The 25429-nt window shown below is 36.2% G+C and overlaps 10 protein-coding genes across 10 annotated transcripts; 5 read left to right on the forward strand and 5 right to left on the reverse strand.

Moving 5' to 3' along the window:
- The first annotated feature begins 677 nt into the window (after positions 1–677).
- Positions 678–2368, forward strand: EV154DRAFT_513780 (S-adenosyl-L-methionine-dependent methyltransferase). The gene is made up of 7 exons (XM_051602060.1): positions 678–1109; positions 1179–1210; positions 1273–1366; positions 1446–1712; positions 1783–1822; positions 1876–1992; positions 2047–2368. The coding sequence occupies exons 1-7, from the start codon at positions 741–743 to the stop codon at positions 2238–2240; spliced, it is 1113 nt and encodes a 370-aa protein (XP_051456113.1). The 5' UTR covers positions 678–740; the 3' UTR covers positions 2241–2368.
- On the forward strand, positions 2309–4695 carry EV154DRAFT_513785 (uncharacterized protein). The gene is made up of 9 exons (XM_051602061.1): positions 2309–2487; positions 2548–2598; positions 2674–2789; positions 2853–3016; positions 3101–3731; positions 3784–3885; positions 3950–3996; positions 4055–4117; positions 4200–4695. The coding sequence occupies exons 1-9, from the start codon at positions 2394–2396 to the stop codon at positions 4207–4209; spliced, it is 1278 nt and encodes a 425-aa protein (XP_051456114.1). The 5' UTR covers positions 2309–2393; the 3' UTR covers positions 4210–4695.
- A 2598-nt stretch (positions 4696–7293) lies between these two features.
- EV154DRAFT_552861 (alpha glucosidase) lies at positions 7294–10386 on the forward strand. Its single transcript, XM_051605083.1, has 7 exons — positions 7294–7384; positions 7448–7629; positions 7701–7991; positions 8056–8093; positions 8161–8495; positions 8568–9241; positions 9320–10386. The coding sequence occupies exons 1-7, from the start codon at positions 7303–7305 to the stop codon at positions 10361–10363; spliced, it is 2646 nt and encodes an 881-aa protein (XP_051456115.1). The 5' UTR covers positions 7294–7302; the 3' UTR covers positions 10364–10386.
- Positions 10387–10917: 531 nt separating this feature from the next.
- On the reverse strand, positions 10918–12824 carry EV154DRAFT_272040 (uncharacterized protein). Its single transcript, XM_051594706.1, has 6 exons — positions 12661–12824; positions 12545–12605; positions 12422–12483; positions 12025–12365; positions 11015–11178; positions 10918–10937 (listed from the first exon to the last, which is right to left on the reverse strand). Exons 1-5 carry the CDS (start codon positions 12702–12704, stop codon positions 11117–11119), a joined length of 570 nt encoding a protein of 189 aa, XP_051456116.1. The 5' UTR covers positions 12705–12824; the 3' UTR covers positions 10918–10937; positions 11015–11116.
- Positions 12825–12868: 44 nt separating this feature from the next.
- On the forward strand, positions 12869–14212 carry EV154DRAFT_513811 (uncharacterized protein). The gene is made up of 5 exons (XM_051602062.1): positions 12869–13167; positions 13246–13526; positions 13594–13918; positions 13978–14025; positions 14088–14212. Exons 1-5 carry the CDS (start codon positions 12945–12947, stop codon positions 14156–14158), a joined length of 948 nt encoding a protein of 315 aa, XP_051456117.1. The 5' UTR covers positions 12869–12944; the 3' UTR covers positions 14159–14212.
- Positions 14213–16454: 2242 nt separating this feature from the next.
- On the reverse strand, positions 16455–17504 carry EV154DRAFT_513815 (uncharacterized protein). Its single transcript, XM_051602063.1, has 2 exons — positions 17284–17504; positions 16455–17213 (listed from the first exon to the last, which is right to left on the reverse strand). The coding sequence occupies exons 1-2, from the start codon at positions 17398–17400 to the stop codon at positions 16629–16631; spliced, it is 702 nt and encodes a 233-aa protein (XP_051456118.1). The 5' UTR covers positions 17401–17504; the 3' UTR covers positions 16455–16628.
- A 1008-nt stretch (positions 17505–18512) lies between these two features.
- Positions 18513–19799, forward strand: EV154DRAFT_423410 (major facilitator superfamily domain-containing protein; the record flags this gene model as incomplete). The annotated part of the gene is made up of 1 exon (XM_051596134.1): positions 18513–19799. The coding sequence occupies one exon, from the start codon at positions 18513–18515 to the stop codon at positions 19797–19799; it is 1287 nt and encodes a 428-aa protein (XP_051456119.1).
- Positions 19800–20662: 863 nt separating this feature from the next.
- Positions 20663–22622, reverse strand: EV154DRAFT_513818 (uncharacterized protein). Its single transcript, XM_051602064.1, has 3 exons — positions 22474–22622; positions 22188–22393; positions 20663–22128 (listed from the first exon to the last, which is right to left on the reverse strand). The coding sequence occupies exons 1-3, from the start codon at positions 22604–22606 to the stop codon at positions 20698–20700; spliced, it is 1770 nt and encodes a 589-aa protein (XP_051456120.1). The 5' UTR covers positions 22607–22622; the 3' UTR covers positions 20663–20697.
- Positions 22623–22687: 65 nt separating this feature from the next.
- Positions 22688–23409, reverse strand: EV154DRAFT_513819 (uncharacterized protein). Its single transcript, XM_051602065.1, has one exon. The coding sequence runs from the start codon at positions 23316–23318 to the stop codon at positions 22716–22718; it is 603 nt and encodes a 200-aa protein (XP_051456121.1). The 5' UTR covers positions 23319–23409; the 3' UTR covers positions 22688–22715.
- A 1198-nt stretch (positions 23410–24607) lies between these two features.
- EV154DRAFT_565147 (uncharacterized protein) lies at positions 24608–24921 on the reverse strand (the record flags this gene model as incomplete). The annotated part of the gene is made up of 2 exons (XM_051605882.1): positions 24608–24811; positions 24871–24921. 2 exons carry the CDS (start codon positions 24919–24921, stop codon positions 24608–24610), a joined length of 255 nt encoding a protein of 84 aa, XP_051456122.1.
- Positions 24922–25429: the final 508 nt, after the last annotated feature.

The following is a 25429-nucleotide window of genomic DNA, read 5'->3' on the forward strand; positions in this document are numbered from 1 at the left end:
TAATAAAGAATTTAGGGGTGGTCATAGTGAATTTTTCTATTTTCAAACGCAATTCACTGTAAACATTCGATGATACGCTTTTAATATGATGTTGTATGATCTTTTTCGCCTACAAGTTTAGCCGTTGATTTTCTTTTTTTTATTTATTTTAGGGGCACATGCATTTACCGGGAGTAAATAGACCCAAGGAGTTAAGGAATACTTTCCAATGGGAATTTAATTTTTATTTTTATTTTCGCAGCTTTTTCAGTTTGGAATAGTTTAGTAAAAAATAAAATATGGAGTTTGAAAAGAGCAAAATTAATCGAACAAGGCCAATGTGACACAACTTCATTTTAGAATGAAGCGGGTCATTCTTTTTGAATAAGACACATGTCGACAGTTTAAAAAAGAAGTACACCGAGAAATACCCAGAGACTACAGGTACTACAAAAAAATAGAAAAAGGGTATACACGAAAAGAATCTGATATACTACTAGTACTGGTCTTGATTATCTTGACGAATAGGAGCTGCTGTTGCCCCCCTTTCCTTTATGGAAACAACGTTTATCCAAATTAAAAAAGCCATGCTGCTGCAAGACTAATCAGGAAAACAAAGTTTTGGTTCATAGTTTCATCATACTATATGCATACTCTTAAAAAAAAAAGTAGGCAAAAATTTGTATGGTAGGACAATAGAACAACTTCCTTCACTAACCAGTAATAGATTTGTTACACGACCTTTTTTCTTTTGTACGTCCATGTTATATATAAAAGTGAAAATTGTTGATTTTTTTTTTCTATTTTTTTACCTTTTATTCTTTTCTTTAAATAATAATCATAAAATGGGATCTAAAGTATCAATTATGGCAGCAAAAAAACGAAAGCGTATTGCAAGTTCCTTTCATTCCGTCACATCGAAAGCACACAGTAGCAGCCAGAACAGTTCATACCCAAATACACCACCAAACTGTACGATCGACGAAAAATCACATACTGTTCATGATCATAGTAGCCATATTTCCTCAGTAACCGAAAGTATGATTACAAGCGGACGTACGTTTCATCATGTAGAAAATTCAGCTTATTGGTTTCCAAACGACGATGAAGAAATGGATAGACTGATTGGTGTGAGTGAAATTACAATAACAGTAATGGATGATATTGATTATTTAATTTTTTTTTTTTTTTTTATTCAGCAACATTTTGCATTAAAAACTTTATTTGATGGGTAGGCCAAAAAAAAAATTTTTTTTTGTGGCATTATAATGATTTCTTATATAATTATTACAGAAATATACACGAAACAATTTTAAAAGGATTGGATTTGGAACACAATAACGCACTTGTATTAGATTTGGGGTGCGGACCTGGTACTTGGATAATGGTAAACAATATTAGGCACAGTCTAAAAAAAAAAAAAGAGAATCACAGAAAAGATGGGTCCCTCTAATTGATTATTATAGGATGTTGCGACTGAGTACCCATCAAGTGAATTTATTGGGGTGGACATGTGTGACGTATTTCCAAATAACATTCGACCTGCTAACGTGAGTTTCCAAGTGGGTAACATATTAAAACGATTACCATTTTCAGACAACACATTCGATTTTGTCAATATGCGACTATTTATTATTGCCTTAAAGAAAGAAGAGTGGCCTATTCTGCTAAAAGAAGCTTACCGTGTCATGAAGCCAGGAGGGTATATGCAGATGGTTGAATGTGGCATGCTTGTATGTAGTATGGATACTCTTCTATATTTTATTTATTACAAGCTAAAAGAATTTATATCTCATTTATTAGGAAAGAGGAAATGAATTTGTTAGACAATCTGGTACAATATGTAAAGTTAAGTTTACATATTTATTTATTGATTTGTACTCACCAACTTTCTAGTTCGAGAAATGATTGAAACCCTTGGACAAGATCCCTATGTTGCTTTTAAAATGGAAACTCTAATGGAACAACAAGACGTTGAAGTCTGTCATTATGAGAATATAGACGTCTTTTTAGGTATAATTTAATACATTTATTAGCAGTCCATTGTTTAATTTTATAATGTATTAGGTAAGCAAGATAGACTGAGTAAAGAGTTCCTTTGGGACGTTTGCAACATTTTTAAATCTGCTCAAGCTATTATACAAGAACCTCTCGGTTATCATACGGATAACTTTCACCAATTTCTAGAGAAATTATATAAAGAATTACAAAAAAAGCCCGATGCGATATGGTCATTTTCTATATGCGTTGGTAGAAAGTAAATTGTCATATGAAAAATAAATAAAAAGAGGAAAAAAAAATGCATCTCACCTTTTTTTTTGGTTCGCCGATACACCAACCATCATAAAACGCCCTTTTCTTTTCTTTTTCTTTTCTTTTTTTTTTTCCCTTGCTTGCTTCTTTTTGTTCTTTCCATGTTCAAAATCACACCACAATTATATGACAAGATTAAGCATTTTGCTCGTTTTCCTCAAACAGGCGTTTCCTTAAAGCAAATGGTCATGTTTGGTAAGATGTATGGTCCATAATAACTTTGAAAAGCAAAGACTAAAGTAAAGCAACAAAAAGGTCAGAAACCCTCGCCAGCAACATTTTTTAAGGCGAGTCAATTTTTACACGGTAAGCAGACACAAAAGAAAAATAAAATAATGAAACAAACCCCCCCTTACGATATATATCTCTTTGTTTTACTAGAGGAGTTACCTATCCGACTTGCTCACCGAGTCAAAGAATTAGACGAACTTCCTCGAAGTCTTGGTGATATGCCATCCATCATCAAGGTAAAAAACTGGTACGCACAATCATTTCAGGTAAAATCAATACATGCAAAATGATATTTTATCGTAAGCTAAAACACGTAAAAATTTATGTAGGAGCTCATTGAGTTGTCGCCACCCGAATTGAGCACAGAGATGAAGTCATCATTTAGGAACGCAACAAAGAGCTCACATGCATTTCCACAAAGTATACCAAATTTGGCTATTCCTCAAATTAAACCCGTAACAAATTATCATCCGAGTGTTGCAATAGGTCACAGGTATAGATATAAAAAAAGGTCTTAAAATTAAGGGGGAGGCGGCGGGGATGATGATGATGGGTACTGATGACTTCTTTAAAAAAGGTACTACAATAATTTTGAAAATATTGAATGTACACCGCCTATTCTAGCCTACACAGACTCTTTTGTAAAGACGATTGAAGGTGTGAAAAGAAGACATGATCCTGTTGTTACTACAATGGCTCAGGGTATTATGGAATATAAACAGCATCGAAAGTCCAACATGATCGATGCAGATGTGCAGCAGTTTTTGGATCGCTTTTACATGTCAAGAATAGGTATTCGAATGTTGATAGGACAACATTCGGCCTTATACCGTGGTCCCTTTATGCGAAATTATGTAGGTGTTATTTGTACAAGGACAAATATCAAGGAAATTGCTCAAGATGCCATTGCCAATGCCAGGTTTATTTGCGAAGATCATTATGGTCTATTCAGAGCCCCAGAGGTACAAATGTTTTGTCCCGGTGACATTGAGTTTATGTATGTGCCATCCCATTTAAATCATATGGTCTTTGAACTCTTGAAAAATTCTTTGCGGGCTGTCGTTGAAAGGTTTGGTCCAGATTACGAAGACGAATATCCACCCATAAAACTGGTCATTGCTCATGGCAAAGAAGACATCACAATCAAAATTTCCGATGAAGGAGGAGGATTACCACGATCTGGTATTCCTGTTGTATGGACATACATGGTAAGTACAAAGGATGGATCAAGTGAATAAGAGTTCTAACTTGCAAATCAAGTATACCACTGCCCAGGCACAGGAATTAGAGCCAGAATTTAACAAGTCTGAATTCAAGGCTCCCATGGCAGGATTTGGTTACGGCCTACCTATTTCCAGACTAGTAAGTTTTTCTTTTCTTTGTTTAAACTTGCGACCGTTTTGTCTTACAAATATTTTATATGTAGTATGCCAGATATTTTGGAGGTGATTTAAAGCTGATTTCAATGGAAGGGTAAAATATTATAAAAAAAAGACAAAAGTAACAGTAAAGTTAACAGTATAAATTCTAGGTATGGAACAGATGCATATCTTCATTTAAATCGCCTTTCAAACAGTGATGAGCCTTTGATCATGTAAAATATTTTGTTATTTTTCGCATTTTTAGAGGAAAGAGGGGGGAATATCTTTCTTTATTAATTTGAATTATTTTGTTAGCCTGCCTTGACAATAAAAAAAAAAAAAAAAAAAAACGCAGCTTTATATCCCCCTTCCCCATAATAATCGTTGCAAGATAATTATTGGCAGCCCAAAATATCCAGTTTAGGATCTTGTGATTTTAAAAACACAAGTCTCTACACACGTCTAAAAAAAAAAAAGATTTGTGTTCAATTCACGTGCTACACTATTTTAACTTTTTCTAGATTTCACGGGATGATCAATTTTTAATTTTTATAAAATATGCTTCACTATTGGCACATGCTACCACTGACAATTAATATGTTCGGATTCACTTATATATACCCCTGGGGTGCTTCTATTTAAAGTAAATGCTCAACCATGATAGATAGTCAAACCATGACATCAGTCAGCTCTTGTTTATCACGCTATAAAAACACATTCGTTCACATACCCTTCTTCTTTTCGTTACCTTTTTTTTTTAATGCGTAACGCTATCTTTATGAAAGAAGGTAATAAACATTGTAAAAAGGTCGGTTAATAATGGACTTTGGTTTTTCAAGAGAACGGCTAAATCATGAACTGTTTTTCTTATAAATTTATAAAAATGTGTTTCAATATTTGCAAAATACATACGATGTGAAACTCCCAAGTTGGGATTTTAAAAACAAATCCGGGTTTACTTAAATTCACATCATTTCAATTACGACTAACGAGGCATTCATACAAGTTACAGTACGGCGCGCTGTTCTTGATTAAATTTTCGGGTCTCTTAGAGACAGCTAGGGTGCGCGTAGTCGTAATGTCGGATGATGAAACTTTTTAATAGGCACCAAGAGGTCGATACAACTTATCGTCTTGCACTAGATACAAATTTATTACAACCAACATATGTTCAAATAGTATGTGTGTGTTATATAGTTTACTTTCAGCTTCTCGTTTGGACTTTATCTTAATATTTCTGCGTAAGATTATGATCAAACCAGCTCAAAGGTGAAAGAGTGATGATGGAATTGTAAAAATAAGAATAAATTGCACAATATACATTTATTCGTAATGATTACATTGTTTTCGGCTGTATATTCTTGTTTCCGGGTCTAAAGGACAGTCAGAATACAGATCTTACGTTTCGACTACGTGCACCTTGGCTGTACCCTAAGGAAAAATTAGCCGTCCCTAAGAAAAGCGTTGTAGTAAAGCGTCGCCTCCGTATGTTCATTCAAGATAGCAATTTTTTTAAAAGACGAGAAAACAAAAAAGTACGTTGTTCATGATGATAGTTATTTTTTTAAAAAAAAAAGACTTGTATGTACATTTATTCTCTCATAATGTCAGACGATCGCCTAGTTGATGACATTTAAAAATGCTGTTTTGAAGTTGTAGTTTTTCTACAATATCATTAATAGCTCAACAGGAACAAAAAATGGTTGGTAGAATTACTGAGGCATGTAATACCATACCTTCTGGATTATTATAAAACTATGCCAACCATTCTAAACAACAAATCATTCTAAATGTTTTAGAATCAAACATTTACAACATATCAATTTGATTTGACTCATTATGACATTTCTGATTTCACAAGGACAATTTTAGACATCAGAAACAATCATTTTAAATAGGTGTCTTTAGGTTTTTTTTTTTTTTTTTTTTGCACAGAGATATTTATTTTTTGGTCATATCCAAAATGACAAGACTTATACTGTAAAACTCGCGACACCAGGCCACGAATCAGAACCTTTTGGCATGTGATTTGTGGTACACATACGATTACGAACGTTTAAACTGACAGCACTACCTTTATTTCATTTCTATAAGCTCCTTCACCTTGTTATTTTATACTGCACAACATCCCACAATTATAATTCATTGATACACTTTTTTTTTGTTTTGTCGTTCGATTTAAATGTATTAAATTTCTCTATATACCACGATTGGTGTAACTCACTGATCGGCATTTTACTTATAAATGATATATTCTGTTGTGTTACACCAAATCCATCCTTTTAAAAAACCAACTGTCTCTCTTCAATTAATTATCAATTACTATGGTACTCCCTCTCCCAAATAAGTTGAAGACTTGTCCTCTATTCTACTTTTAGAAGGAGAAAAAAAAGTTTTTTTAATAATGAATTGTTCTGGAGATTCCCCGTATTCTCGTCTTCTTTTTTTGTTGGCATGTCATTTCTTATGCTTTGTATCCAAATCTCACGACTTGCACACACTAAAAAGAAAGAGAGAGAGATAAACTAAAAAAGGAGTTACTTGATTTTACCGCTTTATAGCGGACTTTGGCTATTATAGAATAGCTTATATTACATCATGATTAACTTGGGGTTCTCACCAGTGATACTGCGAATTATAAAATGGTGAAACAGTCATATTGCATATTATTCTCAATATCACTTACGCGCATTGCTTCTCTATAGCCCATTCACTTTGATGTTACAGGTAACTGTGAGTTCCCACACTTGTATTACTTTATGGAGGAAATGAAAAGATGGAAAACAGAACCTTTTTCTTTCTGCGATCCATCCAGCGTGATCAAATATGTTGTACCTCCGGGAAGACTATGCGTGTCTTTTTTTGTTAAAGTATGGGGAACAGGGAAAAAAGAAGAGGGTTCGGATTCAACCTTCACAGGGTTTTTTTTTTCTTTCTTTATTTGGTCCTAAAACGTGGACTACATATCCCGTTAATGTGAAAACATAAACAATGGTTTAGATATGCATGCAACTATAAAACAATTAAAATATGAATACATACATCTTTGGCTGGATGTAATTGCACTTGATGAGTACATCAAAACCCTCCCGCTAATAAAGTTAAATAGATGGGAAAGTGAGAATACAGGTACTACAGTAAAAAACCAACGGAGCCATTGAAATCTTCTCTCTTGATGCCACACGAAGGGAAGACGGGAAAACTGGTATATGTTGGTAATAGTTCACGTTTCACCAAAAAATAGTATACGTCAAGTGCTGTTTGGAATAAAAAAAATATGAAATTTCCCTTTTGTCTAACCTGGGAGAATTCAATTTATCAAAACAGAATTACATTCTCTTCAAAAATGTAAAATTGATATAAATACCCACGCGAAAAGAAGTTTACTTTTTTTTTTATTCATTACTACAAATATATCATGACAAAGGTTTCTTTTATTTTTGTAGCAATTGCGCTTACTTTTTCTGCTAATGTGCTCTGCCAAACTGAAGCAACCTATGGTAAATATTCCTTATATAATTGTTTCATACCACCAAAACTTTACTAAAAGACACAATTAAAAGCCGTAAGCTCTTCTGCTCCCGGATACAATGTTCAAGGAAAGGTTGTCAAGACAAAGGCTGGTCTACAAATTCCTCTCGGTCTTAACACCAAATCTAAAAAGGGTATTGACAGCTTTGGTAAAACCATTGATGACCTTGTTGTCGATGTTGAATATGAAACTGAAGAAAGACTTCATGTCAAGGTAACTGACTTTTAAACGTCTATGAATTTTCACACCGCGTGAGTTATTTTCTTATTGTTTGTTCTAAATAGATCTCGGATAAAGCAAAGAAGCAAGTTCTTGTACCTGACTCTCCATTAGGTTTTGAGAGACCCAAGATCTCTCACTACAGCTCTTCTAAAAAGGCTAATTATGATTTCCAATATACCGCTAAACCTTTCAGTTTCAAGGTTGTCCGTAAGGCTGACAAGGTGGCTGTCTTCGATACTGCCAAATTGCCCTTGGTCTTTGAGGATCAATACCTCGAGATCTCAACACATGTACCCAAGAATGCCAATATCTATGGTTTCGGTGAGGTCACTGCTCCTTTCAGACGTACTACTGTAAGCTATTTATCTAAAACAACTTATTTCGGTAATCCCCAGTTAGCTAAACCTTATACTTTAGAATGTCACTACTCTTTTCAATCGTGATAACGCTGATGAGTAAGTCTAAATACATAATTTCCTTCTGTAAAACAAAGATTCTAATACATCCTTTTTTTTCGTGTAGCATGTATCGTAACATTTATGGCTCTCATCCCTTCTACACTGAAATCCGTAATGGAAAGGCCCATGCTGCTTTATTGATGTCCAGTCACGGTATGGATATCATCACCACCGAAGGTCGTATCACCTACAAGGTCATTGGTGGTGTTCTTGACTTTTACTTTTTTGTTCCCAAATCAGGCAAACCCAATGATGTTAGTATTGCCTATACAGACTTAATTGGTAAGCCCATGATGCCTGCACATTGGATGTTGGGTTGGCAACATTGTCGTTACGGCTACAAAGATATTGACACTGTAGAAACCGTTGTAAGAAAATACAAGGAAGCTAATATCCCACGTAAGTTTCCCCCAGATTTTAACTCTTCTTCTTTTTATATTTTACTGACGTCTCTTTGATTTATTTTTTTAGTCCAAACTGCTTGGATCGATATTGATTATATGGATCAAACCAAAGATTTCACTGTTGATAATGTCAATTTCCCTCTTGATCGTTTAATTGATTTCGGTAAAAACCTCCATGAAAACAAGCAACACTATGTGATGATGGTGGATCCTGCTATCAGTGCCAACACGACCTATGAGCCTTATACCCGTGGTGTCGAAATGGACGTCTTTATCAAGAACCCCGATGGTTCGGACTTTATTGGTATGGTCTGGCCCGGCTATACTGTTTTCCCCGATTGGTGGCATCCCAATGCTACCGAATACTGGACCAAAGAAATCGTAGACTGGGTCAGCTTGATTGGTTTGGACGGTCTCTGGATCGATATGAACGAGCCCGCTAGTTTCTGTTTAGGCTCTTGTGGTTCCGGTAAGATCGATGCTGGTAACCAACCTTACCGTTGGACTTTACCTGAGGATGTGCAAGCCAAGAACCATGCCGATCAAGAAGCTGCTTTGATCAAGATGGGTAATCCCAAGGGAGATAACCGTAATTTATTGTACCCCAAGTATGCTATCAACAGTGGTAGTGGTAATCTTTCTGAAGTCACAGTTGCAATGACGGCCCTTCATCATGGTGGTATTGCTCATTATGATATTCATAATATTTATGGTCATGCCGAGTCTTATATCACTCGTAACGTAAGTGTTTTCTCAATCATTTTTTTAAACGAAGTAACAAAAGACTAAATCCTTTTTTTTATTATTATTATTTATTAGGCAATGATTAAGCAAAACAGCGAGGTTCGTCCTTTTGTCTTGTCTCGTTCTACTTTCACTGGTTCTGGCAAATACGTTGGTCATTGGACCGGTGATAACCACTCCTTATGGAACTACTTGAAGGTCTCCATCGCTACCGTCTTTAGCATGCAATTATTTGGTGTCAGTTACTCTGGTGCCGATGTCTGTGGTTTCAATTCCAACACCACTGAAGAATTATGTACCAGATGGCAGGCCGTTGGCTCCTTCTATCCATTTGCCAGAAACCATAATGCTATTGGTAACGCCGATCAAGAGCCTTATCTCTGGGAGACCACAGCTGAAGCATCCCGTCGTGCTCTTAGTGTCCGATATGCTTTACTTCCTTACATCTACACTGTCTTTGAGGAATCCAACACATTGGGTACTGGTGTCTGGCGTTCTCTTTTCTTCGAATACCCTGAATTCAACACCCTTGCCGAGAACGATGTTCAAATCTTGATCGGTACTGATATTTTACTCACACCTGTTGTAGACGAAGGCAAGTTGGAAGTCGATGGACAATTCCCCAAGGGTATCTGGTACGATTGGTACAATTATGATGCTATCAAGGTTTCCAAGGGAGTCAAGACTGTCACTTTGGATGCTCCTTTGGTTCATATCCCAGTCCACATCCGTGGTGGTGCCATTGTTCCCACCAAGACACCCAAGTATACTGTCGGCGAGACCTTTGAAACCGATTATAACCTTGTGATTGCTCTTGATGCCAAGAACCAGGCTACTGGTAGACTCTATATTGATGATGGTAGCTCTTTGGAAGTTAAGCATGCTTCTGATATCACTTTTGATTACAAGAAGGGCAAGTTGACTGCATCTGGAAAGTTCAAATATGATCAAGCAGAAAAGATTGGTTCCATCACAATTATTGGTGAAGGTGCTGCTAAACTTTCTACTGTGACCATTGGCAAGAAGAAGGGCATTAAGTTGTCTAAGAAGAAGGGTGCTGTCGTGCTTGAGAATGCTGATATTAGCTTGACAAGTGCTTTCACTGTTACATTCAAGTAGACAAACAAAACTATAACATGACTGTAATAATATTTTTTTTCTTTATATAATAATAATAATAAAAGGGGGGGAGAAGAAGGAACTGTACACAACAATCTGTTAGATAAGGGATATATTTTTTTTTCTGGTTTTTTTTTTTTTTTTTAAAAACGTCTGAACATGGCAAGTGGGTCAAGGTCTCCAAAGATATCCATTGCCATGGCTGGCTTATTTTCCATGATAGGTTGAATGACTTGAGCAGGCGCTTCAATATGTTTGTCTTCATCAACAGAAGATGAAGAACAGAATTCTAATTATAATAGTTAGTTTGGGATAGAAAGAAAAAAGTGGTATTGTTGGTTTTTTTTTTTTGATATATTACCTTGCCATGGGTCATCATCATCTTCATCACTTTGTAAAAAGTCGGCTTCTTTGGACTGTTCTTTTGTTTCATTCGCCATCACCACCACAGGTGCAACGACGGGTGCGGGAATACCTCTTAAGGCAGCATAAGGATCATTTTCCGGTGCAGCCTTTTCAACCACAGGTAGAGAGAATACACTTGGATCAAACATGCGTTGAGCTGTTTTGGTTTCTATTTTTATATTTATAAAAAAGTTATTATTAGTTTTGTCCCATATTGGGTATTAAGAAAAAATAACAAGAACGAACCTTCTGATGTTTTCAGTGCACTGGTTGAGGATGATGGGGATAGAGGAGTAACAGCAGGAGATAACATACCGCCATTATAGGTTGCTCGACGGACGGTCTTTTCTAATTTGAGACCTGACAATTCCATAATGATACTATCAAATGAATTGGGAAGAGGTTTTGAAGTACTTGGTGTAACAACAGGTGAGGCTGAGGCTGATGCATTTCTAAGAATAGGAGCTTTAAAAAAAAGATTTGTGTGAGCCCAAAAATATAGAAAAAAATTGACGTGACATATTACCTGGTGATTGTACTCCGTTGCCATAATTGACCAAGGTTGGAGACTATAAACAGGTTAGATTACTCATTCGCATGTGGTAAAAAAAAAAGTTTATCCTATCTTACCTTCAAATGTTGTTGATGTTGATATTTAGGGACATGTTCTCTATTTGCCTGAGCAACATTGACTTTCAAAGGTGTGGTTTTTACTTGATCAGCATTTACTATGCTTCTTGCAGGAGCAAGCTGGATAGGTAAAGGAGCAGCTTGAAATTCTTCGACAGGGAAAGCTTCTTCTTGCACACTCACAGGTTCCTCGATAACAGGCTCTGGGGTAGAAGGCAAGATTTCTTGGGCAATAAAATCTTTTGATTCGATGGAACTACGGCATCGCTCCGCAATCTCTTCCGCCGTTAAGACGGTTGCGCCACTTGAAGCAACAGAAGAAGTGGTAGAAGAGCCAGTACTATCCATGGACTCACGAGCGCTACTGACGCGGCTGCTGCGCTTGCTACTGGTAGTGGTACTACGACGCTTGCTGCTAACATAGTCTTCTTGAACGGATGCAGAGCTCTTGGCAGAGAAGGAGGAATACTCACTTTCCATGGAGCCTCTACCGGTTGGAGAAGCAAAAGGAGGAAGAGCAAAGGTAACCGGATTGACACAATCAGGAATAGGCATGGGAGGAGCGACTTGATCTTGACCAAATTCTTCATCTTCATCATCATCCTTCATGATATTCATTTCGCTATCAGCAATCAAAGGGACACGGGAAAAGCCTGAAAGCAATTTGGTTCTTGGTTTTGTGACAATAGGAAGACCGTCCTCAGTGAATTGCTTGGCAAGCAAGGCTCTAACCTTTTCCTTATGAGAAAGAAGTAAGGCGCGATCTAACCATTTGTTTTCATAGTACTTTTGTCTCATGAAAGCACGGATATCATCATCGGACTCAGGCTCAGGAGCATCATGAGTACTGTAGTTACTAAGCCAGATCTTGATAGCCATGCCGTTACCGCCTTGCTTGAGAGCGAGGAGTTCTGCACCAGAGAACTTGCTAGCTGAAATAGCCTTGACACGATGACCGACTTCACGACTGTTTAGAAATGAATTAGATAAAAGTATGATGATGAATACATGTAAATGACTTACACTAGTCCAGAACATCTGGCACAAATAAATGTCTGGATAGTAGTGTTTACAAAGAAAGGACTCTAAAATATTGTTTTAGTTATGATGTGGCTGAATAATATTTATACGACACTTGGGCATTACCTTGGTTGGACAGTCAAAGCATTTCTTGTTTTCCTTCAAACGTAACAAATCTCGTACTTTCCTAAACAATTATAAGGATTAATAAAAAAGACGGCGTAAGAAGGAATTAAACCTACTTTTGGTTGAGATCCTCTTGCTTTTTGGCGAGAAATAAAGACATTGTAGTTAGGATGAATTGGAGGGTTGTTTAGATATTTAAAAAAAGCTAAAGGAAAAGAGATCAGAAATGCAATTTTAAAAAAAAATTGGGCTGAGCTTTTTTATAATCATTTTGAGGTTTAAAAAAAACAGCACTGCTGTGATATAGTTTGTGTGCGTGTGGGTCGTGGCTTATTTTCGAATTACTTGTTTTAGGAAATAGAAACTATTTCATCTCCTTTCTCTCTCACTTTGTACTCCCATGACTCCAATTCTGAGAAACTCTCTATTACGCACACCACTTCGTGCAGTATGGGATGTGGCAGGATATCAAACCGAAACTTTATTATGGCCCGCTTCCGCTTCCAAACCAAAAACCATCTTGCTCTTCATTCCCGGTAATCCCGGACTGGTAGAGTACTACACCAGTTTTCTTGAAGGCATCTATCAGGCCATTCCTTCTCCTGCATTCGAAATCATTGGTGGTAAAAAAGTAAACACCTAATCAAAGCGTGCGCTGTTGCATTGACCACCCCCCCCTTCTACATTTTTTTTATATTTAGTCTCTCATAAAGGTCATTCAAAAAACTATCACGAACACAACTCGGGCGATAAAAACGCGTACACACTCGAAGACCAAATTCAGCATAAATTAGATTGTATCGATACCCTCATTAAAGAAAATGGACCCGAAACCAACTTTATTCTTGTGGGACATTCAGTTGGCTCTTACATTTCTGCAGAAGTTTTAAAAAAGAGACCTCATCATGGCATTTCTCGTGTCATTGCACTTTTCCCCACCTTGAGGGAAATTGCTATTACTCCCAACGGTGTCAATATCAATGTAAGCGAGTCAGAAGCAACACACACACATATATACAAATTCTAATTTCGAAATACTTGTGTTTTAGCGCCTTATCAATGCTGTTCCTACTTCGGTATTCGGTATTGCAGGATCACTTGCGTCTTATTTAGCACCACCTGTACGACAATTCTTTGTAGGTGTGGCTACTGGGCAATCGGGCGATGGACTTCAAGTGACTGCACATCAATTGATGCATTCATCCGTCTTGAAGAATGTCATTACGATGGCACGCTGTGAAATGGAATCCATCAAGGATTTAGACCATGATTTTTATGTGGATCATTTAGATAAGTTTGTTCTATACTATTCGGCCAATGATAAATGGGCCCCCAAGGACCATCATGATTACATGATCAAACACTTTCCTACAGGTAATTTTAAAGACCAGCATTATTCCGGAAGGGGACGGGCATTAACTTTTTTTGAGTAGGAACTGTTCATCTTTGTGCGGAAAATATACCTCATGCATTTTGTTTAGGTAATTCAATTGAATTCGTTTAGGGTTGAATAGTGTTTACTAACTTATTTTTTAAATGATAGAGCCTAAACATGTTGATTACATGGTTGAAAAAGTTAGATCTTGGATCAAAAGTGATATTAAGAAGGCCTAATTTAGATTTTTTTTTTTTTTTTTTTTTTTATTCAGCCACATCATTACATTTTATTATCAGGAATGATACTTTGTTTTGACGTGACAGACAAATAAAATCATGTCTCTCTCTCTTTTTTTTTGCATGTAACTGACTTGTAGTTGACCTTATGCGTCTCAATTATAAATGCATTATGAAAAAGAAGGAAACTACAAGACCAAAAGTAAATTCATTGGTGGTACAAAATATGGCTCCTTGTAAGCTAAATATACTTATAAAACAACATTTATTATTTATTTATGAGCTGATAATCCAAAAGGCTAGTTTTGTTTTTATTGTTTATCTTTTCTGAATCATTCTATACTGACAACAAGGTAGTATTCGTTCACATAACATGTGTAGCCTCTCTTAGTTATTTATTGACAACAACTTTTTTATCAGCCTGGAATCAATGATTCTGTGTAAATTTTAGGTTTATGTTATGGGAAATGACTGCATTAAGAAAAGTTCCGTGTAACTCGGCTCCCTTTTGTTTGACAAAGTGCTAAATGAGCATCTGTATAGTCTCCAAAACCCAATTCCGTCAAAATGGATTGTCCAGAATGATATTCCAATTAGTTTTTTTGTCTTCCTATAAAAGCAAGAAAATATTCTATTTTTAAGCTTTGTGGGCATAATATAGCTCTCTTTTACTATCGCCTGTAGTGTCATAAAACGAGAATTCGCAAGTAGCTCAAGAAAAATCCCATTTTGTTTTAAGAATTTTAGTACGTGCACATCCCTTATATTACGCACTTGGGAAATTTCTAGTCAGTAGTGTTAAATAAAACTTCCCATCAAGCAGCCATGTAAAGCTGATAATTTTTACTGGATTTATAACCAACATACATAGTGTAGATGCTATATCATTGAATTCAAGTTGTATAAAAGCATAATAAAGCTATGCCCTAACTACTATTTATCTATGTTTTCTTCTTACTTAGTAGTGGTTTTACTAAACCTAAGAATTCAAAAAAAGGCTATTCACGTTAATCATACAATACAGGGAGAAAAACAGGAAGCCTGGTCATCACATGAATTTTCAACTCACTACGAATTTACATATTGATCTTGGCGTCATGAGTAATGGTTTACTTACTTTACTAAAATTGGCATGAACTTTTTAGGCGATCTTGTTCAACATGATACAAAAGGGAAGGGGGAATATCATTACTTCCCTTTAGATTTAATGTTACGAGTATATTTGGATGGATATTTTTACTATTTCATCAAAGCTCGAATTATACTTGGCATATAACTTGTAGATGTATATATCACAATTTGACGTCTTTAGTTTTCCCATCAAACAGTATTAAATAAAGCATAATTACTCTTAATTGGTCATCAAGAAGGGCGCCTTTAAAATATGAATATGTATCGCTGTATCGTTTATAGACGCAAGAGTAAAAAGATGGTGAATAGTGCCTCTCGTACTGCCCAAGGGCACTACTAGACAGCATTGAATAATGAATGATTGGAATTGCGTCTATGATATTCAGTTCACTCAATACTCGCACCAACTATGGACTGCTTAATATGTGTTTCAAGACGGGTTGTTTAGAGTCATTAAGGCAAAGTGTCTCCCTCATGGGAATTTAGTGGACACACTATATCTACTCTGTTGTATCACATGGTTCACTTTTGATACTAGAGTAATTCTACTGTTGTAAATAAATGGTCTCGCTTTATGCTGGGCAATGACTGAATGAATTCTATAAAGACGTTTGGTTTTGAGCATTTAATTTCTAATTTTTACCCTGTTGTATTACCTAACACTTGAAAAAAAAAGAACAACTAGTTTTATTTAATGATTGAAAAGAAGCGTGATTTTTCGTTACTTGTTACGGTCCACCCAGATTCATATTTATAATTATCATTGTGAAGTAGAGAGTCAATGTGATTTTAACCCAGGTAAATAAATAATTAAAAGAAAGTCCACTATCACCAATGATAATGGGAGTTCACTGATTTCCACTCAGATCGCGATAGGCTTATAAATACCCTTTCCATACTCGGTTTGTTATGGTACAAGTGAAACCGATCAATTTAAAAATTAGATTGTAACCCTTTTTAGATCTCTACCCAAAAAAAAATCTGATAATTATTTGGGTTAACTCCAGACTCTCGGACCCAAATGCTAACTGAAATTAAACGAATCAAAAGATGGACAGAAATACATTGGGAATTATGCTAAATCAAGGTTTTACAATGGCCAATGTATATTATATATAAAAAAAAAGGGAGGATTCTTTTTTTTAGATATATAAAATTATAGCAATTAAAAGGTGTGAGATATTTTTATTATTGTAGTGCAAGATTACAAAATATCAATTATGTTGGGTAGTGAAAATAAATAAATGAGAAATAAGAGTAATGTAGTTTTCGGTTTTTTTTTTTTGAAAATAAATAAATAAGGAGTTTTTTTTGGCTAATTAGTTAAGACATAAAGAGCTTAAAGGGCAAAGTAACTAGCACAGGCGACTAAAGCCATAGCATATCCACCGAGTTGCAACTTGCTAGCAGCACTTTCAGGGGCAGCAGCAGCGGGAGATGAAGCAGCAGCGGGCTTACCGCTGTGAGAAGCACTGGCAATAGCAGAGGAAGCAGCAGAGGCACCAGAGCTAGCAGCAGAAACACCGCTAGATAAAGCAGTGGCAACAATAGCAGGGGCACCAGAGCTGGTAGCAGCAGCAGTGGTAGCATCAGCAGCAGGGGCAGTGGTAGCATCGGCAGCAGGGGCAGTTGTGGTGGTAACGGCAGCGGCAGTAGTGGTGGTAACAGCAGCAGCAGTGGTGGTGGTGACGGCATCACCAGCACAGACATCGTCCTTATGTTCAGCATACCATGCACAAGCACCAGCAAATTCAGCATTGAAGAGCTCAACAGGGTCACTACAGGTGGCCATACACATACCAGCGGTTGTCATGAAGGCTGTGTATTGAGAAGTACCCTTAGTACACATCACCTTTAAAGAGGGAAGGAACTTTTCAGAGGTGCTATCCATAGTCCAACCTGAAACGTAGGTTTGACCGGCTTTCTACAATTATTTACTTTTTTTTTAGATGACAGCACACATTTACCGAAAATAAAATATCTTAATTACTTACGACATTACAAGCAGTGAAACAATCACCAGAACCAGCAACGTTGTAAGAAGGGTTACAGTTGGCGGCGGAAGCGACAGCAGCGGCAGAAATGATGGAAAGAGCAATGGCAGAACGCATATTTGATGATTGCAAAAAAAATAAAGAAATTGATTGTAAAGAGAAAAAAAAAGAGAACAGAGAGAAAATCTACAAGTTATATTTAAAGTAAATTTTTTATTTTGTCACCCCCTGTTGGAACCTGAGTTGTACACTCTTTTTCTTTCTGTCTTAATAGATTGAAAGAACGGATAATTGCGGACTATGGCTCCCCGCGCCTTTTGGAGTTAAAAGCTGAATACACAATAATTTTTTTTTTTTGATACCCAGTAGAAATAGTAAAAAAAGCAATTATAGTTTAACAGAAAGGGTGGGACAGTTGTGTAACAATAGTTTTATCAGATTCTTCTAATATAACACAAAAAATCAGATATCTTTTTTTTTTTTTTTTTTTTTTTTTTTTGATCTCACTTATTTGTGTACCAAAGAAAGAAACATCTAGAATTACCAATGACTTGGAGTAATCGTAAAAAAAAAGATCTACTAAAAACACGTCTATCTTCTTTGTAAGTGCCACTTTTGCTTTACCTATTCTTTGTAAAATACAACATTTAGATGGAAACTCAAGATTACAAATGGGACAATGGTAATCTCCGCAAAAAAGGTTTAACACGAGTTTTGTTTCCAAACTTGAAGCAAGGAACAAAAAAAAATCTCACAGAAGAGTGAGAAAATTCCCTGGTCAGTGGATATACTAAAATACGAAAAAAGTTTTCACATCTGATAAGATTTTATTACGAAAAAAAATAATAATTATAGATGCTTTTTTCGGGTATTGTAATATTTTTTTTTCCATCTGATAATAAAATAACTAATACCACGGTAGAATGGTTGCACTTTCCGTACGCTCTTTTTCTACTTATTTTATACTTTTATTTTTTTTATTTTTTTCATATCTTTGTGTATAAAAAAACAAGTTGAAAGTTTTCCCCTTCTTCTTCTTTTAACTTTCACAAAATAAAAAAATGAATCAAGACTCAAGTTATTTGAATGAAAAGACGGCTGTGTCAGAGTCTAGCGTCGTCAGCGTTGATTACAACTCATCTTTACGAGAAGTCGATCAACGACCTCCTCGAAAATTTATGTGGTGGATTCCACTTCAACCGCATGTACATCCTTTGCAGTTCTTTGCCATGATCTTTGCCGTCTTTGTTTCACTATCATTGATTGTTTATATTGCCGGCGCCCAAACCCAGATTTTATACGGTATCCTTAGTATCACCAAGAATCCAGGTGACATCACAGGTTCCTTATCTCTCTATGCTGAAATTATTGCTCTCTTCGGTGTCATTGGCTGGTGCATGGCTGCAGATCATATCGGTCGTCGTGGTGTCATGAGTTGTTCCATTGTACTTATGGGTGCTGGTGTCGTCAGTTATTCATATATCTCCAATGTCTATCCTCAAATGCTCATCATTCGTCTTGTCTTTTCCATTGGTTCTTCAGGCTCTACTGCCATGATGGTTGCCATGATGATGGAAGTTGCTCACGGTAAAGGTGGTCTTGTTGCTGGTAGTATCGGTATTGCTTCAGGTCTGGGTGCTACTTTTGCTGCTCTCTGTCTCTTCTTGGTCCCTGCTTTACTCTCTCTTAAATACCCAGACGGTTTTGATGGTTTGATCTATTCCAATGCCATTATTGGTTCCACTGCCATGGGTCTTGGTGTAATTTTATTCTTTTGTATGCCCAAGGATTCTTGCAAGCGTCCACCTGTCAATCACTTTAAGGGATTTTTCTTAAAGATTTACAGTGGTATTAAACTCGGTAAGGAACCTAGAATTGCTCTTGGTTATGCCTCTAGTTTCTTTGCTCGTGCTGATGAAATTATCATTACCAACTTTTTGGTGCTCTGGGTCACTCAATATTATATTGAAGCTGGTAAATGTAAGCCAGGATCCACTTGTCTTTATGCTTTAGCCTCTTCTTCTTCTTTATCTGGTTATGCGCAATTGGTTGCACTTGCTGCGACAGGTTTCTTTTCCTTGGCTTCTGAATATGCCCCCAAGGAATGGGCCGTCTTTATTGCTGGTGTTGTGGGTGCATGTGGTTGTATCCCTTTTGCATTCTCTATTGATCCTACTAGTAAGCTCTCACTTGGTTTTGTCATTTTGATTGCTGTAGGACAGTACGGTATGATTATCTCGGGTATGGCGATGGTGGCCGGTGACTTTATTGACAGAAAAGATCATGCAGCTGTCAGTGCTACTTATTCATTTATTGGCGCTATTGGTATTATTATCCTTTCCAAAGTCGGTGGTGTCTTGTTTGATCGTTGGATGAAGGGAGCTCCCTTCTTGTTGCTGGGTATTGGTCATTGCTTGATGATGGTTGGTTCCGTACTTGTATATGGACAACGTTTCATTTCAGAACGTCGAAAGAAGTCTACTGTTACTACTCCTTCCTATATCATTGACAACTAATTGTATAATATTTTATTCCTTTACACACATTTTATTTATTTATTATCCCCCAACACACACACACACACACTTATTCCATTATTTATTTTTTTCGAAAATCTCATTCCATTATTTATTTATTTATTACGTTTTTTTTTAACTATCGTTTTTTTTTCACTCGTCAAAAAAAAAAAAAGGTAGACAAATTACATCCAAAACTCTCTTTTTTTATTTTTACATTATTCCTTGTTTAACCCTAAAAATATGAACACATCCTTGGGTTCATTATTTTTGACACCAAAATTTTCAAACCACTTGCACTTTTTTTTTTTTAAATAAAATTCATTACATTTTTTCCCCTTTTTCTCTTTAATGTAACGCGAGAACATTGTTCCAATTATTAATTACAAACATTTTTTCAAACACCTTCCTTTCAAATGATGGTAAGGTGGCACGGATAATCATGCGCAGTCATAAAAATTACAACCCCCCCTGTTGGCCTGACCTCTCTCTCTCACAAGGGCTTTACTACAGTAAAATACACAATAAGTAATCTAAATAAACCTTAAATATTCCAAATATACTCAATAAAAAAAGCCGCGGTTTGACAAACCATGTTTTTATAAATACACATATAAAACCATAAAAAAGGGAGGGACCCGCCATCTTATTTTAGCATCTGATAAAATCGTATGAAACCTTTTTTTTTTATCAGATTCTTTTTTGTTGTATTTTGTTACATGAAAACCCGCCCCCGATCAACTTACATAGAATCATCCCACTTTCGGAAAAATATATTTTCCTTCCTTTTTTTTTTTTTTTTTAAGTTAGTTGGGCCCTTGGCAAAAAAGAAAAGTTGACAACGCCTCGGGGATACCAAAATATTTGTGTGACAACCTCAACTTTTTTATTTTTTTTTTTAATTTTCAATTTCAGGTGACCACATTCGAGCTTGCACAAAGGCATCATAATCATCTGGGTGCACTGCCTTCATTTCATCATCCGCCAAACCATCTCGCACAGACTGATCTACCACTGCTGATGCAATCGTAGCTGATACTTCTCGAATACGATTTAATTCAGGATACAACAACCCACGTTCTCTTTCCTGTGGTGTCAACGTATCTGCCAACGCCATTGCAGCACGCAACACAATACGGTTTGTGATCGTCTTGGGTTTTGCCAGAATCGCTCCAAAGCCAATACCAGGAAAGATGTACATGTTGTTTCCCTGTCCAGGCGTACGTATTTCATTTGTACCCGGAATCGTATAAGGAGGGAAAGCAGTACCTGAGGCAAACACTACCTTATTCTTGGTCGCTTGCATGGCTTCTTCAAAGGTACATTCTGCTTTACTGCTTGGATTGGATAAGGGGAAAACAATGGGTTGTTCATTCAATTCACTCATACGTGTCAATGCCTCTTTATCAAACGCGTTCTTTCTGGATGATAAACCAATTAATGTGGTTGGTTTAACATGATTGATGATCTCTTGCAAGGATTTAAATTGTTGTCCTTTATTATCCGTTCTAGCATAATACACTTTATGTTGAGCCAAATCCTCATCTCCTCGATCACAGGTAATTAAACCCTTTGAATCAATAAAATAAAACATGTCCTTGGATTCCTTTTCCGATAACCCATGTTCAATCTGTAAATACTCTCCAATTTGTCTTGCTACACCTACAGCGGCAGATCCAGCACCATAAAACACAATGCGATGTTGATCTAATGGTATCTCCACTTGTCGAAATGCGTTAATGAGACCAGCAAGAATCACTGCACCCGTTCCTTGAATATCATCATTGAAACAAGTTATTTTTTCCTTGTACTCTTTTAATAAACCAAAGGCATGGGCACTGGAGAAATCTTCAAATTGAACCACCATGTTGGGAAACGCTCTTGTCAATGCCGTCAAGACTTTTTTCATGGCTGCATAAAATACATCGTCACTGGGTCGCTTTTGTCGACTCCCCAAATAAAATTCATCCGCTTGATTATCGTGCGAGTTCGTACCAAAGTCAAGGACAATGGGTAGCGTACGACGTGGATCAATACCTGCTCCAGCAACATACAGCTGTAATTTACCCATACTAATTGGCATCCCGTTCATCCCAAGATCTCCCAATCCCAATATACGCGAACCATCTGTCATCACCGTAATATCCGGTATTTCTCCCTCCGTACGTTCAAGATAATCACTGATTATTTTATCTAAATCATCAAGATCATCTAAAGTGATATAGAGTCCATCGGGTGTCCCCGCCGGTGAATTCAGAAAAGGGTAAATGGCCGAATAATTTAAACACGCTTCTCCTACCGTGGGTGTATAGATAATCGGAGCAAATTCCTAATCACCTTAAAGTGTTGGTTAAAAGATGTTTTTCTTATCATTTTGGCTTAGTTTACCTCGATATGGTTGTTGACAAGGCTGTAAAAGAGTTTGGTATTATTGTTACGTAGCTGCGCCATAAACAGGTATTTTTCAAAGGGTGAGAGTTTAGCACGTAAAAGTTTCAAGGCGCGTTTCGATTGCATCTCGAGACTTTCTACTACACTAGGGATTTGACCATGGATACCCAGTTGTTTACGTAGTTCTCTTGGCATGGATGTACCTGAATAACAACCCGTGCTTAATCATCAATTTTTTTTTAAATTTTATGCACAGGGGCATCATGCCTTTTTTTTTTTTTACCCGTGTTATAATAAGGGGAGGATAAAGCGTGTTTCCATTCTCCAGAAAGAATAGTCGAGGTATGAATGTGACGTGTGGATTGTACACGTTTTGTTGTACCTATGAAACGCGTAGCAAGTCGAATAAAACTCATAATAAGTAAAAAAGAGAGTAATCCTTTTGTCTTTTTTTTTTTTTTTAGATTATTTATTAAATGCAACTATGACGAATCATGATGATTTTAGAGTCACAAAAAAAAAACTTTAAACGATGAAACCTCGATTTAACCAATCCAAGGAGACTCGTACAGTGTGAATTTGCAACAGATTTTTCGTGATGGCAGTAGGCGTGGATAAGAAGGCATGTTTACGACATCGATCACTGGGACGACATTGATGACAGGTATTCTTTATGGTTTTTAGACACGAATAAGCGATTTGGACATGTTCATTCATGCGACGTTCTCCATGTTCACCCGGTCGCCACCCGATTTTTAATAAGGTCATTGAATCATCTTCACTCAGGAAATGGATCCATTCTTTACAATACATACGAATCACTAAAAAATTATCTGCAGGCATCTCCAGCGTATCCGTCGAAACAAATCTCAGGGTACGTGAACGCGATTGATAACCCACACAGGTAAAAGTAGCCAAAGGTATCAATGGCGTATCGCGGTTGCATAATAGACTGAAATATTCGGACGGTGTTTGGAAAAATAACGTCCATCCATCTCGTTTGATGCGGGCTAACAATTCTTGATGACTGTAAAAATTTAGTGACTGTTCATTTCGGGTCTTGATAAGGTCTAACAGAGGAAGAAACGAAAAGATGTGTAATACAATATCGGGTGGTAAGCGTAACATAGTGTCAACTGCATTGCAGAACAAAACAGAGAGAAAAAGAGCAATTGGGAGAGAATGAGATCTTATTTTACCCTCCTAGGAGCCTTTTTTTGATTAATTAGGGTAGGGGTTACATTTTTAGAGAGAGAGAGAAAATTTTTTTTTTTTTTTGTAGGAGGACTGTTTAAATTTTTTAAAAAAAATTTTTTTTAGACAAGTATAAAAGATGAAGGAATGAGCCAACTTTCTTGTAAAAAATATTATCTTTTATCTCTCAAACAATTCTAAATGGTAAGTTTTTATTCTCTTTTTGTGATTGGGAAAAAAAAAAAGAATAGTTTCGCTTTCTTTAAGGATGATTCAGGCATTTGACTTTAGGGTCTGGAAGGCCGTACTGGCTGACCAGAACCGTTGACGAAAAACCCCTAGCTACCTTTAACAAAACCTCTGATATAATTAAAGCAAATTATTATCTTTTATTTTTCTTATTTACAATATTTATATTGCAAATCAGTTTTATTAATTATATATTTTTCTTTTTCAATAGATTTCTATTCAATTTTCTTTTTGGGTTCTCTCTTTGGGCTTGATTGAAAATTAAATATTTCATTTAGTTTTGTTTGATATATTTAATAAAAAATTATATTATACCTATAAATCTTTTTCTTTTTCTCGTGTTCTTCAATTTAAACTTTTTTTTTTGTCGATCGTCTCATATATTTGTTGCTATGACAACTTCGCCTTTGTGTTGAATCTAATTAAAAAGAAAATTGAGAGGGAGGTTTGTTCCGTGTATTTTTAGATACTTTCATTCTTTTTTTTTCTATTTAAAGAGAGTCGAAAATAAAAAAAGTAGAATGTCTATCCATATCTTATTTTCTGCAGTTTTTACTCCCCCCATTCCATTCCTTTTATCGTTATGTCACTTTCCACTCGTTTTTTCACACTCTTTTCCAAAAAATCCAATGACGACGACATGAAATCGACAGAAACGCACTGGTATTATTGTCAAGATTGCAAGATTGGTTTCGATTCTCAGATTCGACTTTACTGGCATACAGATTTATGTAAACACATAAAATCCTAGTGTTCCCCGTCTCCCCCCCAAAAAAAAAAAATTATTCCCATTCTTTTCTTTCTTTTTTCTGTATAGACAATAATAAAAAGATGAACTCTTCCCCCAGAAAAAAAAAAAAAAAAATAGTGGTTTTCCCTTCTATTTTAATCACAATGATTACTCTTTCTTTTTTTTTTGTAGGAGAGGAAGGGGAGTGGGGGGGGGGTATAATGTATAAAGAATAAAGATTAGATTAGGATTGAGAGCGAAGACTGGAAGTTGGACTGGACAGATAAAGATCCACCGAGCGAATTGACTTGGAAATGGTGACAGAAGTGCGTCTTCTTTCATGTTGAAACGATGAATAGAATGGATCGAGTACAGGTGTACTTGTTGGTTTTATAGTAGCATGTTTATGATTGACATCTTGGATACGACATGATTCTGAACAATACAACTACTTTTACAGTTAAAATCCTTGTTCTATTTTTAAACTCTCTTATATTAGACACTTACGTTGTCTTCGTTCGATTGACAATCGCACATGATACACCAAGAAAGATCCATTCTTATATTATTATTGATAAAGGGTTGATAAAGTAAAAAAAGAGAGAGAGAGATAAAGTAAAAGAAACCTTGATTTATACACACCAACCAAAAAAAAAAAAAAAAGATGGGTATTACTCACATCATCTAAAAAAGATAAATAAACCCACGTACAGCGGAGATGATAAGTGCTTTCATTTTTTTTTCTTCCCAATGATAATCCACACGTTTATTTCTTTTTCAGATTGATAGGGACCGTGCACGTTGTTTCATTCTTGTTTTACTGATAGCTACATTCCCCCCCCCCTCCCCCCTACACTCTCCCCCCAAAAATAAACTGACCAAAGCCTTTCAACACCCGCGAAGATCTTTTTTTTTTTTTTGGAATTCCGTACAATGTTATTTAGTGTCAAGCATGATTTCATTGTTGCGCCAAGTTTTTTTTTTTAGAATTGACTGAGCTTAAAGGCCAAGAGGTGCCTCCATACTGAGCGGGAAACTTGGACTCCCTTGCGTCACTCTTTTTTTT

The sequence above is a fragment of the Mucor mucedo genome, assembly GCF_025094135.1.
Source record: "Mucor mucedo strain NRRL 3635 chromosome Unknown EV154scaffold_66, whole genome shotgun sequence".
Classification (NCBI taxonomy): domain Eukaryota; kingdom Fungi; phylum Mucoromycota; class Mucoromycetes; order Mucorales; family Mucoraceae; genus Mucor; species Mucor mucedo.

Excerpts from the sequence above, each read along its gene's own strand:
- EV154DRAFT_513818 (XM_051602064.1), bottom strand. The coding sequence starts at position 22,606 with ATGAGTTTTATTCGACTTGCTACGCGTTTCATAGGTACAACAAAACGT. Across the intron at positions 22,394-22,473 it reads CTCCCCTTATTATAACACGG|GTACATCCATGCCAAGAGAA; the intron begins GTAAAAAAAAAA and ends GTTGTTATTCAG. Across the intron at positions 22,129-22,187 it reads TTGTCAACAACCATATCGAG|GAATTTGCTCCGATTATCTA; the intron begins GTAAACTAAGCC and ends TAAGGTGATTAG.
- EV154DRAFT_552861 (XM_051605083.1), top strand. The coding sequence starts at position 7,303 with ATGACAAAGGTTTCTTTTATTTTTGTAGCAATTGCGCTTACTTTTTCT. Across the intron at positions 7,385-7,447 it reads CCAAACTGAAGCAACCTATG|CCGTAAGCTCTTCTGCTCCC; the intron begins GTAAATATTCCT and ends CACAATTAAAAG. Across the intron at positions 7,630-7,700 it reads AAGAAAGACTTCATGTCAAG|ATCTCGGATAAAGCAAAGAA; the intron begins GTAACTGACTTT and ends TGTTCTAAATAG.
- EV154DRAFT_513780 (XM_051602060.1), top strand. The coding sequence starts at position 741 with ATGTTATATATAAAAGTGAAAATTGTTGATTTTTTTTTTCTATTTTTT. Across the intron at positions 1,211-1,272 it reads TTAAAAACTTTATTTGATGG|AAATATACACGAAACAATTT; the intron begins GTAGGCCAAAAA and ends TAATTATTACAG. Across the intron at positions 1,367-1,445 it reads GACCTGGTACTTGGATAATG|GATGTTGCGACTGAGTACCC; the intron begins GTAAACAATATT and ends TGATTATTATAG.
- EV154DRAFT_513819 (XM_051602065.1), bottom strand. The coding sequence starts at position 23,318 with ATGTTACGCTTACCACCCGATATTGTATTACACATCTTTTCGTTTCTT.
- EV154DRAFT_272040 (XM_051594706.1), bottom strand. The coding sequence starts at position 12,704 with ATGTCTTTATTTCTCGCCAAAAAGCAAGAGGATCTCAACCAAAA. Across the intron at positions 12,606-12,660 it reads CAAGAGGATCTCAACCAAAA|GAAAGTACGAGATTTGTTAC; the intron begins GTAGGTTTAATT and ends ATAATTGTTTAG. Across the intron at positions 12,366-12,421 it reads GCCAGATGTTCTGGACTAGT|TCGTGAAGTCGGTCATCGTG; the intron begins GTAAGTCATTTA and ends ATTTCTAAACAG.
- EV154DRAFT_513815 (XM_051602063.1), bottom strand. The coding sequence starts at position 17,400 with ATGCGTTCTGCCATTGCTCTTTCCATCATTTCTGCCGCTGCTGTCGCT. Across the intron at positions 17,214-17,283 it reads GTTTCACTGCTTGTAATGTC|AAAGCCGGTCAAACCTACGT; the intron begins GTAAGTAATTAA and ends AAATAATTGTAG.
- EV154DRAFT_513811 (XM_051602062.1), top strand. The coding sequence starts at position 12,945 with ATGACTCCAATTCTGAGAAACTCTCTATTACGCACACCACTTCGTGCA. Across the intron at positions 13,168-13,245 it reads TGCATTCGAAATCATTGGTG|TCTCTCATAAAGGTCATTCA; the intron begins GTAAAAAAGTAA and ends TTTTATATTTAG. Across the intron at positions 14,026-14,087 it reads ACCTCATGCATTTTGTTTAG|AGCCTAAACATGTTGATTAC; the intron begins GTAATTCAATTG and ends TTTAAATGATAG.
- EV154DRAFT_513785 (XM_051602061.1), top strand. The coding sequence starts at position 2,394 with ATGTTCAAAATCACACCACAATTATATGACAAGATTAAGCATTTTGCT. Across the intron at positions 2,599-2,673 it reads GGCGAGTCAATTTTTACACG|AGGAGTTACCTATCCGACTT; the intron begins GTAAGCAGACAC and ends TTGTTTTACTAG. Across the intron at positions 3,017-3,100 it reads AGTGTTGCAATAGGTCACAG|GTACTACAATAATTTTGAAA; the intron begins GTATAGATATAA and ends TCTTTAAAAAAG.